We start from the raw sequence: 12,944 nt of genomic DNA on the forward strand, positions 1-12,944 counted from the left end.
GTATTAGGCCTTTGCTAGGGACAGCTCAGTATACAAGATGACGAGAATACCATCCACCAATAAGACTCCAGCCTTATTCCAACTCTAACTTTCACGAGTTCTGAAAAGGGCTTCTGTCTTCGCAGATGCTACCTAGTGTTCTTTAGTATTTTGAGCGTCTTTTGCTTTTTTTTAATTATTAAAGCTGCTCCTGGTGTTTTAAGCAGCTTCCCCTTCATTTATTTCCTCTGCCATAGCAATCCCTGAGTCTGTTTGAAATGTCCCAGTGGAGCTGCCTGCAGGAGGGGGGCGTAACGGGACAGTTGTGAATCTGTTAGTGGGAGTCCCATCTGCCACACTCTGGATTCAAAACCCAAGGCTCATATCTGCAGACTGATGGCTCTAAAAGACTTGTGCTCGTGTAAAGAAAGCCCTCCTTATTAAGTGAATCGTGCTGCTGTGTGAACAATGCTAATGAATCTGACTGTAGAGCCTGCCAGATTAGATTTATAGATTGGCAATGCGCCTGAATAATGCAATTATCCAAACAGGCATGAAATGTAACCTGTGAGCTCCATTGCCAAGACTGAGACTACAGGCACCCCCCGCCTCCCTCCCCCACCCCCCATCGCTCAAAAAAGTAGCTTTTACACCATTAAACAATCACAACAGCCTGATTATTTATCATTGTTTCTAAAATTCAGCTAGAGGTCTTATCGCTGATTTTATCCCTGACTGTTTTTGTGGAGGTGAGCAGAGATTGGAATTAGACAGTCAGCTGCTGCTCCAGAATGAGAGCTGAGCAATGGTGGGCTGCATGGTTACTCGGTGGTTAGCACTGCTGCCTCACAGCACCAGGGTCCTAGGTTCAATTCCAGCCTCGGGTGACTGTCTGTGTGGAGTTTGCACATTCTCTCCGTGTCTGTGTGGGTTTGCTCTGGTTTCCTCCCACAGTCCAAAGATGTGCAGGTCAGGTGAATTGGCCGTGCTAAATTACCCATACTGCTAGGTGCATCAGTCAGAGGGAAATGGGTCTGGGTGGGTTACTCTTCGAACGGTCGGTGTGGGCTTATTGGGCCAAAGGGCCTGTTAACACACTAGGGAATCTAATTTTGTAAAAAATCTCCTGAGTGTTCCTTTAATTCCGTTGGCAGACTCCCTAGTCTGGGTTGCCATGCTGCTCATGTGAGGGAACCCAATCGGGGAGTAGGCAGATTGCAGCACCTGGCCTGAGAAACTGAACGACCTGCATTTCTATAGCACCCCTCTGTGGCCTTTGAACATCGCACGGTCCATTACAGGTGTGGAAGTGCTTTTAAAGTGTGGCCATTACTGTAACATACATAGTATAGGAAATTTCTAGCCAGAAAAGCAAGGGAAGCAGGTCGAAGGGAGTACAAAAACCTGAACATTCCCCTGCAAGCCACTCACCGTCCCTCCATGCAACTATATCGCAAATCCTTTACCGTCACAGAGTCAAATTCCTGGAACTTTGTTCTCAACAGCACTGTGAGTCTCCCTCCACCCCAAGACTGCAGCACCTTCAGAAGGAAGTTCATTTGATTCTGGGTGGGCGAGAAGGCTAATGGGCTGCTATCCTTTATTATGAGAGGAGTTGATCATAAAAGTAATTATGTTATGCATCAGTTATACATGGCAATGGCGAGACCACATCTTGAATACTGTGTGCAGTATTAAGGAAGGATGTAAATTCATTCAGAGGAGGTTTATTCATCTGGAATGAGTAAGTTGTTTAATGGGGAAAAATTTGAACAGGCTGGGCTTGTTTACTCTGGAGTATAGAAGAGAGGGGAATGAACTGATTGAAATGTACAACATTCTTGAGAAGGCAGATGTGGAAAGGATGCTGACACTTATGGATCAGTCCTGAACCAGGTGACACTTGAAGTTAAGGGTCACTCCTTGAGGACAGATGTGTCAGGAAAGTGTTGCTCTCTATCAGAGGGTTGTGTTACTTTGTCAGTCTCCAAAGTTGCTGGAGATAGTCATAGAATAATTTTACGACAGAGGCAAATAGGTTCTTGTTAGACAGGGGAATCCAAGGTTTTCAGAGGGAGATATGGAATTTGGTAGATATGGATATTTGGAATTCAGAAGACAAACAGACCAGCCTGACCTTATTGAATGGTGAAGCTGGCTTGGCGGGCTGAACGGCCTCCTTCTGTCTTTGAATCGTATGTTCACGTATATGTTTGTAATTGCTGGTCTGGCCACTGATGCTCACATCTCCTGAAAGAGTAAAAATGTGGAAGCCAATTTGTACACAGCAAATTCCCACCAATAGTAATGTGGTGATAACCAGATTTGTCTCAGCTTTAATACTATTGATTTGAAGGTAAAATATTGGCCAGAACACTGGCTAGTTCTCCCTTGCTTTTCTTCCAAATGGTGATCTAGGAGAACTGCCGCAGCTTCTGGTGCCACAAAAGGTGTTTCTAAAAGCAAATGAACCTTTTGCATTCTCCATCTGCTCCTGCTCAGATCAGCCCAGTGAAGAAGATTCATAGCTGCTTCCCGTTTGGATCATTTGGCAAAATAATGGTGAGCACCTGATAATATACATGGGTGAAACCAACTTTGGATGGGTGTCAGAGTCAGAAATTCAGAAGAGCAGGTGGGAAATGGTCAGTTAAGTCCCTGTGGTGGAACAGGAGAGGTTACAAAACAACTCTCCTGCTCACTTCCTACTGGTTAAAATTGGTCATTGCTACTTAGTTCCAATTGCAATTACAGCTCATTCTGTAGAATACAGGATGCTGTTAGTGTTGTAACTTCAAACGTTTTTCTTCTCTGTATCAGTCCTCAGATGCTGACTCTAGTCCTAGCCCTCCACTTTTCAGGAGCAAGTGGCTTTGCACTATACAGGATGTCATGCCTCAGTGGGATAGTGTATTGAAGAGCAAGCCCTACTATTCCCAGAGTTGTTTGAAATGTTAAAAATGTTAACAAAGTATGCAAACTCCCCAATTTACCCGTCAGATAGACGCAAGCTAACAGAAAACACAGACCAGGTCTTTATATTTAAGAAAAACTACTATTTATTGCTAACACAGGATAACCAGCTATAAACTGTCGACACACAGCTCTAACAGTTAAAGCTCCAACCCCACTCTACTGCCCCCCGCATATACCAGTGCACGCACACAAACACAATCCAAAATAGATAACAGCAATTTTATTTTGTCTCTGTTGGGGAATCCAATTAATGGCTCCTGATCCTTCTCCTTGCCAGGAATTTCTCTCCTTCAGCAAGAGCAGAAATTGCTGGTGACACTCAGCAGGTCTAGCAGCATCTGTCGAGAGGGAGGCGAAATTAATGTTTTGGTCCAGTGACTCTCCTTCAGACCCTGGGCCTGAAATATTAACTCAGGATGTCTGACACCATTTGTGGAGAGAGAGAGAGAGCAAAGTTTCTCCAGCAATTTCTGTTTTTGTTTCAGATTTCTGGCATCTGCAGTTTTTTTTTCCTCTCTCCTTCAATCTCTTTTCTCCAGGTTCTGTTCAGTTCTATACAGGAGACACAAGCAATTGAAACATTGATGACTAAAATCTCTTAGATACTGGATAAAGGCCACAGCTTACAGCCACTGGTGAGGGAAAATAAACAGGCTGTCCTCAGGTTTTAGGTATTTTACTGAAGTGAAAGACACACCATCTCCCTTTGCAGCAGTCCAAAGGCTTCTGCTGATATTGTTCACACCCACAAGTTTTTCAACTACTCAGAAACCAATTAGATAGCTGTTGTTAGGATGATGGTGTTTGTATTCCACAACTGATCACAGCTTTACAAACCAATCCTGTAAGTTGCCAAATCTCACTCTGTACATACCCCTGGGTCTGGCCCATTTTCAAATATCCTCCCTCACTGTTTGAACAAACACAGCTTACAATGAGTTTCAGTAACTTGCTTTCTAAAAGTGCAACAATTCCTTTCAAAATCCTTGTTTATAAAACAGTTCTTTTCCCATTCAGTCCACAATTTCAAATCTAGAAGAATAAAAGGATATGTTCTATATGACTGCTTTTTACCCTATTACTGATGTTGAATGACTTATACATTGATATATTATCTGATAGTAATGTGCGTGGCTCAGGGTAGGTTGATCTTAATGTTAAGGGATGATGCACCCAATGATTCATTTCCAATTATTTATGAGCAGCTGAAATGAGATTGGGATTTTGATTTTTGTATTCCCCAGATAAGTGCAAAATAAGTATTCTTTCTTGAATCTTAAATGAAAATCATGTATTTTTCTCCAGGGTTCATCTTGTTGAAAATATTCCAGATGGGCTGGACAATACTGACAACAACACAAAGCACATTTCCTTGTTCCAGGGCTGGACCGAGTTGCTGGATGCAGCATTGCACAGTGTTGATATTGTCTCTTCCAAGTGGGCTCTAAAACATGGTGATCTGGAACAAAACCATTCGCTAAGTCACTGGGTAAGAGACTCAATTGAGTCAGTGAGTAGAGGCAGAAAATTTGCTTCTCACAATTTGTGGAAGATGATATATTTCTGAACCATAGAATGTAATAGCAATCAGTAAACCCTGAATTCTGTGAGGTTAGTGTTGCTCCAATATCAAAAGATGACTTTTTAAAGGAAATCTGATTACCTGCAAATTAAATAATCATATTATGTGTTAGATAAACAAGCATTGGAATAAAACCTGATATTTCTCAGCCCACAGGAGACCTAAAAAACCACTGGTATCTATTTTTTTTTTCAAAATATGCACTGATTATCAACTCATACTTTAATGATATAGACTCAAAATTAAATTAGGCAGGTACAAATTAAGAGTCAAATGGCATCTTGTTTCTTGTGATGATACAGCAATCTCCAGAACTACGTTGAAATGTCAGCTGAGAGCATGTGCTCATGTCTCCAAAGTGAGACCTGAATCTGTTAGTTTCTGAGGCAGAGCCTTACAGCTGTCTTACTTTGAAAGTAATGATGTGGAAAATTAATGTTCTCTGTACAGAGAATTGACTAGTTCATGTTCACTGTGAATCAGGGAGCATCTGGCACTTGTATGAAGGCACAAGTTAATGGGTATCTCCTTGTAGCTCTGCAACAGGAGGAAGTGTCCATCTGGTGTATGACACTCTCCCCACTGCTATTACTACAGGCCCATTGCTGTGGGTCTGTGTTTATTACCTAGAAGGCATTTTAGCCAAAGACATCGCTTTGGTCTGGAGTCACACATGGGCCAGATCAGGTAAGGATGGCAGATTTCCTTCCCCAGAGGACATGAATGAACCAGATGGGTTTTTGTGACAATCAACAGTAGTTACATGGTCAGCACATGCAACATTATTGGCAGAGTCAATTAATCACATCAGCTGTCCTTTAATCAGGTAGCATGCTGTTACAATTCTGGGCTCCTTTAGATGGTTTTATAGTTTAATGGCCTGACAAGTCAAGTTTCCACAAGTGAAACATACGCACTTCCCAATCCCAGCTGATTATATGCATCCTTTCACTTCCGTCCCTCGAAAGAGAATTGACTCCAGAATTACCAATGATCCCTATGTCTTACTGCTTCCAGGTTAGACGACAGGGCTAAGTATTGAGGAGGGGACGTGGATTAGCCATGATGTCTGTCAGTGTTGGGGCAGGCTTATGAGGCTGAATACCCTAGCCATGTTCATATGTTCCATATAGAAACCGAGACAAAATATTAATAAAAGTCACGTTTGCAAAATCAAGCCAAATAGTAATAATTCCTTTTTAATTTCCCTAGAGAAGGTGGTGGTGAACTGCCTTTGAGGTGTGTGTGTGTGTGTGTGTGTGTGTGTGTGTTCGTTCTATCATTTTTGACCCATTAAATGAAGGAATGGTGACATATTTTCAAGTAAAAATCTTCGAGTAAAAAATGAGGTCTGCAGATGCTGGAGATCACAGCTGCAAATGTGTTGCTGGTCAAAGCACAGCAGGTTAGGCAGCATCTCAGGAATAGAGAATTCGACGTTCCTGATGAAGGGCTTATGCTCGAAACGTCGAATTCTCTATTCCTGAGATGCTGCCTAACCTGCTGTGCTTTGACCAGCAACACATTTGCAGACATATTTTCAAATCAGGTGTGTGAGCTCGAAGAGATTTTTGTGGGCGTGGTGTCTCCATGCACTTGCTGCCCTTGTCCTTCTGAGAATAGGGCTTGTGGGTTTGAAAGGTCAGAAGTGGAGATGTTGTTCTACCAACATTGTTTTAAATAGAATATCTTTACTACGTTAGGTTTATACAGTTACATATGTAGGCTGCTAAATGTAATGACAATACTTATAATACTCTAAACTCACAGATTGACATGATAAGGTATTTGTGGCTTCATTTCCACCATGATTTGATAGCTGTGGGGGTTGTTTCTGAAGCCTGGCAAATAAGCTCAGTCCTCCCCATGCAGAAAGCTGGCATCTACTAATGGCTGTTACAATTGTCTTTTTTGAACAGCAATTTATCATTCTGGGTCTACATTAAGAAGGACCAAGTTTGTAAACAGTTTACAAGTATTGACCACTATGGCAGCTGCTACTGTGTAACTACTTGTACATTTGTCAGAATGAGTTTAGGACACAGCCCACGACTTTGGCTGGGCAACATGATTGGATTTGTAAGGGCATCAGGCCACCCAAAAGGAACCCAGATACATTCGGCCGGTTTGGTGGACAAAAATATGCAAATATGAATGATACTGGAAAATTATGCTTTGACAAACAGAAGTGAAAACAAAATGTTTCTTTGAGATTTGGAAATGCTATTTGTGTTTTTTCTAAAATCTATAAATGACATTTGCCAGGGTGAGAAGATATTTGAGAAGCTGCAGGACTTGAAGACTCGTAACATAGGCCTGAGAATCCCGATTAATAAATTCCAATTTGGATCCCAGGAAGCGACAAATCTGAAAGTTAACGGTAAGTAAAAAATTTGCCCTAAAATTGTGGATAACCAAGTGGTCCATCAGTGAATAATAATAAAATCAGAAAGGGCTGGAGAAGCTCAGTGGGTCTGATGACATCTGTGGAGAAAGAGTTAATGTTTCAAGTCCAATATGCTTCCTCTTCAGAGCTAATAATTACAACTACCTATCAACTGTTACCATGCAACCTTGGCCTCTAGTAATATCCCACTAGACTATTGCTGCATTCGGTTTGTTGGCTACTAAGCTCCTCAGTCAGGAACATCATTAAATACTCTTCTCAAAAACATATTCAGATTTCCAATGGAGTTGAGGTTCTTCAATGGGAAAGCTGTGAGGGCTAATTTTAATCCTAAATTGATTTGCGGTTTTCCCCAGTATAGTAACTTTGGCCGTGAGTGATGAAGAAAGCAGAAGAATATGGAGAGGCCAAGAGAGATTGGAACCCCTCAGTAGGGTAATTGAGACTTGGAATTGTTTACGTGTGTGTATGTGGGATGAACCATTGCCTCCCCTTTGTGAACATAGAGACACGTATTTGAGATAAAGGACAAGAGGTTCAGAGGGGATGTGAGGAAAATGTTTTCACTCAGGACAGTGGGAATCCAGAACTCACTGCCTGTAAGGTTGGGAGAGGTAGAAACCCTCATAACATTTAAGTAGTATTCAGATGTGCACTTGTGATGCCAAGGCATACACAGCTATAGGTCAAGTGGTGGAAGATGGGATTAGAGTAGTTAGATGTTTGTTTTTAACCAGCACACAGCTAATGGGCCAAAGGACCTGCTTCTGTGCTGTTAAATCTCTATGACTTTAAATAAGGAATAGAGTGGATATTAGAGTCATAGAGATGTGCAGCATGGAAACAGAACCTTCTGTTCAACTCGTCCATGCCGACCAGATATCCTAAATTAACCTAGTCCCATTTGCCAGCACTTGGCCCATATCCCTGTAATTCCTTCCTATTCATATACCCATAATCATGCCTTTTAAATGTTGTAATTGTGCTAGCCTCCACCACTTCCTCTGGAAGCTCATTCCATACACTCACCACCCTTTCTGTGAAAAGGTTGCCCCTTAGGTCTTTTTTTAATATCTTTCCCTTCTTGCCTTAAACCTATGCCATCTATTTTTGAACCCCCACCTAACCCTGAAGAAAAGACCTTGTCTATTTATCCTATCCATGCCCCTCATGATTTTATAAACCTCTAAGGTCACCCCTCAGCCTCTGATGCTCCAGGGAAAATAGCCCCAACCTATTCAGCCTCTCCCTATAACTCAAATCCTCTAACTTTGGCAACATCCTTAAATCTTTTCTGAACACATGCAAGTTTCACAACATCCTTCATATCAGAGGGACACTTTGATTGGACAATTAATTTTACTTGTGGGTTTTCTATGAAACTGACTCTGAAATATTTATTTTAAGATTTTGAAAGCCTATTTCTTAACTACCAATTATAATGACCACAGAGAAAAGGCATGTAACAAGTTGTTGGAGCTGATAACTTGTAATGTTGATTATACTGTCAATGAGTGGAAAATCTTGCCAATATTCATTTCCACCAAATTAAAATTTAAGTTCTTTGAAAGACTTAAACAATAAGAGAATGGAAAAATTTGCATTTATATGTTCTCGGGGTCTTAAGATGTCCTAGAGCACTTTTATTTTAAATGAAATCATGTAACATAGCAGCTGTGGCAACCTAGTTATACACTGAATCCCCAAAGAAGCTATGTGATAATGTCTAGATAATTCTTTAGAGATTAGCTTAGATTCCCTCCAGTGTGGAAACAGGCCCTTCAGCCCAACAAGTCCACACCAACCCTCTGAAGCGCAACCCACCCAGTCCCATTTCCCTCTGACTATTGCACCTAACACTACGGACAATTTAGCATGGCCAATTCACGTGACCTGCGCATCTTTGGACTGAGAGGAAACTGGAGCACCCAGAGGAAACCCACGCAGACACGGGGAGAATGTGCAAACTCCACATTGATGAAGCGTTCCCTTACTCTTCTTTGAAATAGTGAAATAGGATCCAGAGCCTGAGGGCAGATGGAACCTCAGTTTAATACAGTTGTGCATCAGAAAGAGAGTCCATCTGATAATGCAGCAGTGCACCAAAGTGGCAGGCTAGATTTATTGCCTAAGTCCCTGAAATCAAACTTGAATCAGCACTGTAGCTCGGTGGTTAACACTGCTGCCTCACAGTGCCAGGGGACTTGGGTTTGATTCCACTCCTGGGTGACTATCTGTATGGAGTTAGTACATTCTTCCCATGTCTGTGTGGGTTTCCACCAGGTTGCTCTGTTTTTTTCCTGAAGACTAAAGAAGGTTAGGTGGATTGGCCATGCTAAATTGCCCATAGTGTCCAGGGATGTGCAGGCTAGGTGAATTAGCTGTGAGAAATGCAGAGTTACAGGAATGGACTGAGTCTGATTGAGATGCTCTTTGGTGGGTTGGAATGGGTTTGATGGGCCAATGATCTGCTTCCATACTGTAGGGATTCGATGAATCCTCAACCTTTTGACAGAGGTGAGAAAGTTACCACTGAGCCCCTGCACAAGAAATTGAATTGACCAGAACTCCATTTAATTGCAATCCTTCAGCACAATTAAATCTCCCTTTACTTCATCCTCAGATTTATTCTCTGGCTGTCAGAACTAAAGGACAACCGCAAGAGGACTATGTTCTACTCAATTCCTATAAAGGGAGAACGAACCATTGTAATTTAATTCCCTTGCAGACAGCCAGTTCCCTTGTCACATTGATGATAATGCCATCAAAAGATCACTAAACTAATACACATTCGTGTTCCTCTGAAACCTAAGGATTATAATTGCTTCAGATTGGCAGTTAATTACATTCTGTATAATTGCCCTCCTTTTGCCATGGCTTTTGATCTCACAGGGCAACGTCTTCAGCTGCTAGTTATTATTTTGGAAATGCTCCCTGATATTTCCTACTGAGCATTCTGCATGGTAAAGCTAAGCACAACAGTTTTCACAATTAATTAATTAATTATCAGTTTCCTACAGTTTTATATTTTATATTTGGTAAAAATCCAATGAATCTGCCAACTGTAAATCTCTCTTGTTCCCTGTTGGAGATATACTTAGGGATTAGTGTCAGTGGTAATTAGATGTTCCTTGTCATTCCTTTCTCCTCTTTTCATTAGGTTTCTCTTTCTCCTCCCACGAATGTGTTGGTATCTTGGTTGGGTACTGTTCTACCTGCATTCGATACCTTTCAGTATGTGGATAATGGGGCTAGTTTCTTGTAAATGCCACTTAGCAGAACATATTGGAATGTCTTTCCATCAGCTTAAATGAAATGGGAATCAACCATCTTTTGTAGGTTTTCCCCTCAGCAGGAATGAAGAAGGGCTTATGCTCGAAACGTCAACTCTCCTGCTCAGATGCTGGCTGACCTGCACCACTCTTCTTCAGCTCTGATCTCTAGCATCTACCATCCTCACTTTCTCCCAATTCCTGTCAGCATGTTGCCTTCGAGTACTTAACATGCTGATGGTTACAATGAGGTTCTGTCCTAACCTTCAGGGGCTCTTTGTCCACAGAGAACATTGCAGTCAAGTGAAAATCCCTCCTTTTGTTTTGACATCTACATGCCCAGGCATTAGGAAGGGAGAGAACGCTGACCGGATTCACCATCCCTAACAAGGCCTATCAAAGCTAAATATAGGGCCTGCCTCTGAGATTACTTTATAACAGACCAGGAACTGAACCTAGGAACAGACTACTATGTTACTTTCTCATTTGGAACACAGGCTGTCTTATGAAACGCTCTTTTCACTGCCTGTATACAAATCCAGTCTCCTACAACTGGTTTAACCCATGTCTTCAATCAATATGACTTCAAGAAAAGACTACCCAGCGATTTATGTAAGTGCTGTTTGTGGGGCTTTGCTGTCTGCAAATTGGCTGCCATGTGTCTGACATCAGAACAATGACTATACTATGAAAATACTTCACTGGCTATGAATTGTCTTGGCACCATGCTGAGGTCATGAAAAGTGCTAAATAAATTTAAGTTTTTTGGCTTTTTTTTTCATTCTTAAAGCAGCTTATCGCCTGAAGCAGGCGTGCTGTCTATTTGCTCATTTACAGTATTCTCTGATGCCCTGTGCATCCTTTGGCTTGCCCACTTTATATAGTTTTCACATTAAAATCACTATCACCAATTATAGTAAGGAGTGTTTGCTCTCTTAAATCTCCTTTTGTCTTTCAAACCTGCAGCTGGCTCATAATTCACTCACTCTGCTTACATTTACACTGCCAGTTTCAGTTGGGAGTTATAATTGCTCTGATGGTTTTAATCCCTTGAATAGTCATTTCAGGTTGATGGCTTTCAACTTTTCTCATGCCAAATAATGCTTCATTTACACTGCAACGGTTTGCATGGACTTTTGTTTTTCTTTGTTGTCGACTTCAATTCTACAAGCCTTCCCTTCAATGCCAAAGGCAATACAGAAGACGAAGGAAGAGCAAATTACTGCAGAAGGCATCCATTGCATCTGGCATAGCTATTGCATAAATAAAGGAACATATTTTGGATGATTCCTTGCTTGGTATTACTGTCCAGCTGTCCATGTGTGAGGGACCATACCGAACATCCCCTGTCACCTCCTATGTGAAATGCCAAAAGTACTGGGTCTGTTGAGAAACCTTCAGCCTTAAAGGGACAGAATTCCAAATAATGCATACTGTCCAACTCTTTTCTTTAAATAAAGCAATAGATTTTGCATCTAGTCTATGCAAGGGTTTGGATGTTGTCATCACATTTCACATGTCACTCTTCAGCTCTGCTACTTCTAAGTGCAGGGAATTATATTAAATTTCATCTTAATTTGGATCCAAAGAAAACTCATTGGACTCAAAACGTTTCTCTCTCCATACATGCTGCAAGACCCATTGGGTTTCCCTAGCACTACTTTTATTAAATTTCATGCTTGCCTGTCTGACCGAGAGCCAAAATTGATCATTTTGACAACTTCCTTCACTAAACTGCAATTAAACTCTGGCTGGCTTCGGGCTTGGCTTATTTACAGTGATTAAACTTCATGGCCAAAGGGATAAGTCAACTTAAACACAACCCCATAGTAAGAGCAGAGTAATATTTAGACAGCTAATGGTGTTAGTAAAGTCATATTGCTGACCTTATCAGTGTAGAATTCAATAAAGAGCTAGTTTTCTATTAACAATAACATTGGGTTATAATATGAGATTTTATTTGAGTGCAACTACTTCTTGTATTTCAATTTCATACATGCCCAATTTTAAAAGGATAGTTATGTGATAATATTGATAACATACTCTGCCAACAAACTCTCAGTCTGTTCAGTTGATGATGAGAGACCTTAATGTTGTGTATTCTGTGCATCACTGTGTGGTTTGAACACATTAAGTAGCAGCTAATGTTGAGTTGTTGACTGTTTAACATCCAGGTGCACTAGTGAAATACATAAATATGACTCCCATTATTGGCGGTGAGCTTCGTTCTTCTTTTTGGGTGGTGGACAGGAAGCACATCTACATTGGCAGTGCCCACATGGACTGGCGCTCTCTGTCGCAGGTAATTCATGCCCAGGCTCATATAAAAATAATCATATAATATTTTAAGTCTTTTTAAAATGTGTACGGCACCCCATTAAACAATAATTGGCTCATGCAGAAATGTGTAGTCAGCATTGAACTAGAACTTTTAGACAAAGGACGTACTTGCTCGATGATCAATGCAGCTGTGTGGAGTGGACAAGTGTTGGTGAATTATTGACTGTATTGTCGCTCCTGGCTTCAAGTGAAAGATTGAAAAACAAATTGAGTTACCTGAGTTTGGTCTGCCTGATTTAATTTGGAGGAATAATACAGTTGGCTGCTGCAGTTGAACGAGCAGGTATAAAGTATTTAGGCATGAGTGACATTCGTTTGTGACTCGCTGAGTCAGGTTTAGTCCAATCACAGCACCATGATTAATCATAAAAAAAACACAGGATCAGTA

General features: G+C 41.2%; 1 protein-coding gene across 1 annotated transcript in view; it reads left to right on the top strand.

Moving 5' to 3' along the window:
* The window catches only part of pld5 (phospholipase D family member 5), a 90,028-nt gene that overhangs the window by 15,549 nt on the left and 61,535 nt on the right, over positions 1 to 12,944 (top strand). The window contains exons 3-5 of the mRNA XM_060830823.1: positions 4,261 to 4,444; positions 6,803 to 6,917; positions 12,391 to 12,518. Of these exons, the coding sequence (XP_060686806.1) occupies positions 4,261 to 4,444; positions 6,803 to 6,917; positions 12,391 to 12,518 (427 nt within the window). The remainder of the gene's footprint in view (positions 1 to 4,260; positions 4,445 to 6,802; positions 6,918 to 12,390; positions 12,519 to 12,944) is intronic.

Source organism: Hemiscyllium ocellatum, chromosome 10 (assembly GCF_020745735.1).
Source record: "Hemiscyllium ocellatum isolate sHemOce1 chromosome 10, sHemOce1.pat.X.cur, whole genome shotgun sequence".
Taxonomy (NCBI): Eukaryota; Metazoa; Chordata; class Chondrichthyes; order Orectolobiformes; family Hemiscylliidae; genus Hemiscyllium; species Hemiscyllium ocellatum.